The sequence below is a fragment of the Colobus angolensis genome, unplaced genomic scaffold (assembly GCF_000951035.1).
Source record: "Colobus angolensis palliatus isolate OR3802 unplaced genomic scaffold, Cang.pa_1.0 Scaffold316, whole genome shotgun sequence".
Taxonomy (NCBI): domain Eukaryota; kingdom Metazoa; phylum Chordata; class Mammalia; order Primates; family Cercopithecidae; genus Colobus; species Colobus angolensis.
In genome coordinates, this window is record NW_012116444.1 from 759,578 (window position 1) to 764,434 (window position 4,857).

A 4,857-nucleotide genomic window follows, 5' to 3' on the forward strand; every position below is an offset into this window, starting at 1 on the left:
AGTCTTGCTCTGTCTCCCAGGCTGGAGTGCAGTGGCCCGATTTGGCTCACTACAACCTCTGCCTCCCGGGTTCAAGTGATTCTCCTGCTTCAGCCTCCTGAGTAGCTGAGACTACAGGCGTCCGCCACCACCCCCGGCTAATTTTTGTATTTTTAGTAGAGACGGGGTTTCACCATATTGGTCAGGCTGGTCTCGAACTCCTGACCTTGTGATCCGCCCACCTCGGCCTCCCAAAGTGCTGGGATTACAGGCTTGAGCCAGCGCGCCCGGCCAGTATTTTTTTTTTGAGACGGAATCTCGCACTGTCCCCCAGGCTGGAGTGCAATGGCATGATTTCGATTTATTGCAACCTCCGCCTCCTGGGTTCATGTGATTCTCCTGCCTCAGCCTCCCGAGTACTGGGATTACAGGTGACACCACCACACCCAGCTAATTTTTTGTATTTTTTTAGTAGAGAAGAAGGGGTTTTACTATGTTGGCCAGACTTGTCTGGAACTCCTGACCTCATGATCTGCCTGCCTCAGCCTCTCAAAGTGCTGGGATTACAGGCGTGAGCCGCCAGGCCTGGCCTACTTTTTTTTTTTTTTTTGAAACAGTCTCACTCTGTTGCCCAAGTTGGACTACAGTGGCATGATCCCAGTTCACTGCAACCTCTGCCTCATGGTATCAAGTGATTCTCATGCCTTAGCCTCCTGAGGACCTGGGATTACAGGCGTATGCCACCACACCTGGCTGATTTTTGTATTTTTAGTAGAGATGGGGTTTGACCATGTTGGCCCGGCTAGTCTCGAACTCCCGACCTCAGGTGATCCCCCCACCTCAGCCTCTCAAAGTGCTGGGATTATAGGTGTGAGTCACCATGCCTGGCCTTCTTACTACATTAAATAAATAAATATATATGTGTATGTATGTGTGTGTATATATATGTATATATATATTTTTTTATTTTATTTTTGATGTTTTTTATTGTTGTTGTTTTGGTTTTGGTTTGGAGACAGGATCTCACTCTGTTGCCCAGGCTGGAGTGCAGTGGTATGATCATGGCTCACTGCATCCTCCAACTCCTGTGTTCAAATGATGATTGTGCTTAGCCTCCTGAGTAGTTGGGATTACAGGTGCCTGCCACCATGCCCAGCTAATTTTTGTATTTTTAGTAGAGATGGAGTTTCGTCACATTGCCCAGGCTTGTCTTGAGCTCCTGGGCTGAATCAGTTCTCCCACTTCAGCCTCCCAAAGTGCTGGGATTACAGGCATGAGCCACCATGCCCAGCCTGGTTATTACATTTTTAAAGAATTGTTAAAACACATAGAAAAACAGCATACAACAGAGACCAAATGTGCATGCAAAGCCGAAAATATTTACTGTCTGGTCCTTCATAGAAAAAGTTTGCCAACCTCTGCTCTAGAATAATGAAATAAATTAGATGGCAGTCTATGGTGTTTGGCTGGGTGTGGTGGCTTACGCCTTTAATCCTAGGACTTTGGGAGGTCAGGGAGGTCAAGGTGGGAGGAGTGCTTGAGGCTAGGAGTTGGACACCATTCTGAGCAATATAGTGAGACCCTATCTCTACAAAAAATAAAATAATTAGCCAAGTTTTGTGGTGCATGCCTGTAGTTCTAGCTTCTTGGGAGGCTGATGTGGGAGGATCTCTTGAGCTTTGGAGTTCAAGGTTACAGTGAGCTGTGATCATACCTGTACTCCAACCTGGGAGGCCCTGTCTCTCAAAAAAACTGTCTTTCTATCTCTCTCTCTCTCTATATATGCACATAAACATGTTTATAGTGTTTTGTTTTGTTTTGTTTTGTTTTTTGAGACGGAGTTTCGCTCTGTCGCCCAGGCTGGAGTGCAGTGGTGTGATCTCGGCTCACTGCAACCTCCACCTCCCGGGTTCAAGCGATTCTCCTGCCTCAGCCTCCCAAGTAGCTGGGATTATAGGCACCTGCACCATGCCCGGCTACTTTTTACATTTTTAGTAGACATGAGGTTTCACCATGTTGGCCAGTCTGGTCTCGAACTCCTGACCTTGTGATCCGCCCGCCTCGGCCTCCCAAAGTGCTGGGATTACAGGCGTGAGCCACTGCGCCCAGCCACATATATATAGTTTTAATTATGTGTCCGGCAGTATTTTATATATATTAATTGAATTAAACCTCACAACAACTTACAAGGTATGTAGCATTACTATCCCTACTTTACAAATGAAGAAACTGAGTCACAGATAGGTTAAATTGCTAGCCTAAAACCACACAATGCCAGAGTCAGGATTTGAACCTCTGATACTGTGGTTCTCGGTCACAACTGTTCTGCTGGGCGCATGTTCTCCGACTGTTTTTCCTGTTCGCTCAGTGTAAATTTTTATCCATTCACACCCCCTCAATCTGGCCCTCAGATGACAACAATGGAAGCAGTGGAGTCCCCGGAGTCCCTGGCTGCCGTTGCTTACCTGCTGAACCTTGTCCTGAAGCGGTGAGTTCTGCCTCCTGTTTGAACCCCAAGGCTTTTTGTGGAAGGGAGAAGGGAATGTGGACAGGAGAAACAGGATCAGGGAATTGTTTTGTAAAAAGATACTTGCTCTTCATGAGCACTGTCTAGAGGCACACAGAATGGGCCAGCGTGTGACGTACTGTGATAAGCCTCCAGTGAGAAACTCTAACAAAACTAGGCTGTCCTGAACCCCTGGTAATACAATCATTTACCTTTATGCCAAGGAGGTTGGGAAGGCACCAAAATCTTCACGTGGTGTGTGCCCAGGCAGACGTTCAGGAGCTCATGCTGTGAAATCTAAAGTTCTCATTTGATTGTCCAAAACAAAAGGCACGTCCGTAGGGCCTGCAGTGCTTCCCTGGTTCCATGTGTGCTAAGTGTGTTCATGACAGAATCCAGTGTGCTTTCCTTATTGAGGAGCAGAAAATCATTGTGAAAGTGTTGAAGGCCAAAGCAGAGTCAGAAAGCTCTATTGAAAATGAAACTTTTTTGGCTGGGTGCAGTGGTTCACACCTATAATCCCAGCACTTTGGGTGGCCAAGGCGGGCGAATCAAGAGGTCAGGAGATCGAGACCATCCTGGCCAACATGGTGAAACCCCATCTCTACTAAAAATACAAAAATTAGCTGGGTAGGCTACATGCTGTGGCTCACGCCTGTAACTCCAGCACTTTGGGAAGCTGAGGTGGGCAGATCACCTGAGGTCAGGAGTTCAAGACCAACCTGGCCAACATGGTGAAACCCTGTCAAAAATTAGCTGGGCATGGTGGCAGGCGCCTGTAATTCAGCTACTCGGGAGGCTGAGGCAGGAGAGTTAGTTTCAACCCAGTAGGCGGAGGTTGCAGTGAGCTGAGATCGTGCCATTGCACTCCAGCCCTGTCAAGAGTGTAAGACTCTGTCTCAAAAAAAAAGAAAGAAAGAAAATGAAAATTGTTTTGAGTAATAAAAATTAAAAGTCATGGCTGGGCACAGTGGGTCACACCTGTAATCCCAGCACTTTTGGAGGCTGAGGCAGGAGGATTGCTTGCAGCCAGGAGTTCGAGACCAGCCTGGCCAACATGGTGAAACCCTGTCTCTACTAAAAATACAAAATTAGCCAGATGTCGTGGTGCACAGCTGTAATCCCAGCTACACGGGAGGCTGAGGCGGGAGAATCACTTGAACCCAGGATATGGAAGTTGCAGTGAGCCAAGATCAAGCCACTGCAGTCCAGCCTGGGCAACAGAGTGAGACTCCATCTCAATAAAATAAATAAATAAATAAATAATAAAGTAAAAAAACCCAAAAACCTTGATTCTTTAAGATGAAAAAGTTTTTGAGATTGATTGCACAACAATGTGAGTTTACTTGGCTGGGTGCGGTGATACACACCTATAATCCCAGCACTTTGGGAGGCTGAGGCAGGTGGGTTGCTTGAGCTCAGGAGTTTGAAACCAGCCTGGGCAACATGGCAAAACTTCACCTGTACAAAAAAATACAAAAATGAGCTAGGTGTGGTAGCATGCACCTGCAGTCCCAGCTACTTGGGTGGTAGAGGTTGCAGTGAGCCTAATTGTGCCACTACACTCCAGCTTGGGTGACGAGTGAGACCCTGTCTCCAAAAAAAAAAACCCACAACATGAATATACTTAACAGTACTGAATGATACACCTAAAAATCATTGAAATGATGTTTGGTTTGTTTGTTTGTTAGTTTCTTGTTTGTTTGTTTTTTGAGACGGAGTCTTGCTCTGTCTCCCAGGCTGGAGTGCAGTGGCGCCATCTTGGCTCACTGCAAGCTCCGCCTCGCAGGTTCATGCCATTCTCCTGCCTCAGCTTCCCAAGTAGCTTGGACTACAGGCACCCGCCACCATGCCCGGCTAATTTTTTGTATTTTTAGTAGAGATGGGGTTTCACCGTATTAGACAGGATGGTCTTGATCTCCTGACCTCGTGATCTACCCGCCTTGGCCTCCCAAAGTGCTTAGATTACAGGCATGAGCCACCGCGCCCGGCCGAAATGATGTTTTATCTTATGTGTATTTTACCACAATTAGAAATTTATTTATTTATTTATTTATTTTTGAGATGGAGTTTTGTTCTTGTTACCCAGGCTGGAGGGCAATGGCGCAATCTCGGCTCACCGCACCCTCTACCTCCTGGGTTCAAGTGATTCTCCTGCCTCAGTCTCCCAAGTAGCTCGGATTACAAGCATGTGCCATCACGCCCAGTAGTTTTGTATTTTTAGTAGATACGGGGTTTCTCCATGTTTGTCAGTCTGGTCTCAAACTCCCGACCTCAGGTGATCCACCAGCCTCGGCCTCCCAAAGTGCTGGGATTGCGGGCGTGAGCCACCGTGCCCAGCCACAAATTTTAAAATACAATTTAGGCTGGGC

At 47.0% G+C, this 4,857-nt stretch overlaps 1 protein-coding gene across 1 annotated transcript in view; it reads left to right on the top strand.

Annotated features, from left to right (window-relative positions):
- RRP12 (ribosomal RNA processing 12 homolog (S. cerevisiae)) overlaps positions 1-4,857 on the top strand; it is an 85,033-nt gene that overhangs the window by 39,253 nt on the left and 40,923 nt on the right. Inside the window, exon 6 of the mRNA XM_011951193.1 lies at positions 2,391-2,467. Coding sequence (XP_011806583.1) covers positions 2,391-2,467 — 77 coding nt within the window. The remainder of the gene's footprint in view (positions 1-2,390; positions 2,468-4,857) is intronic.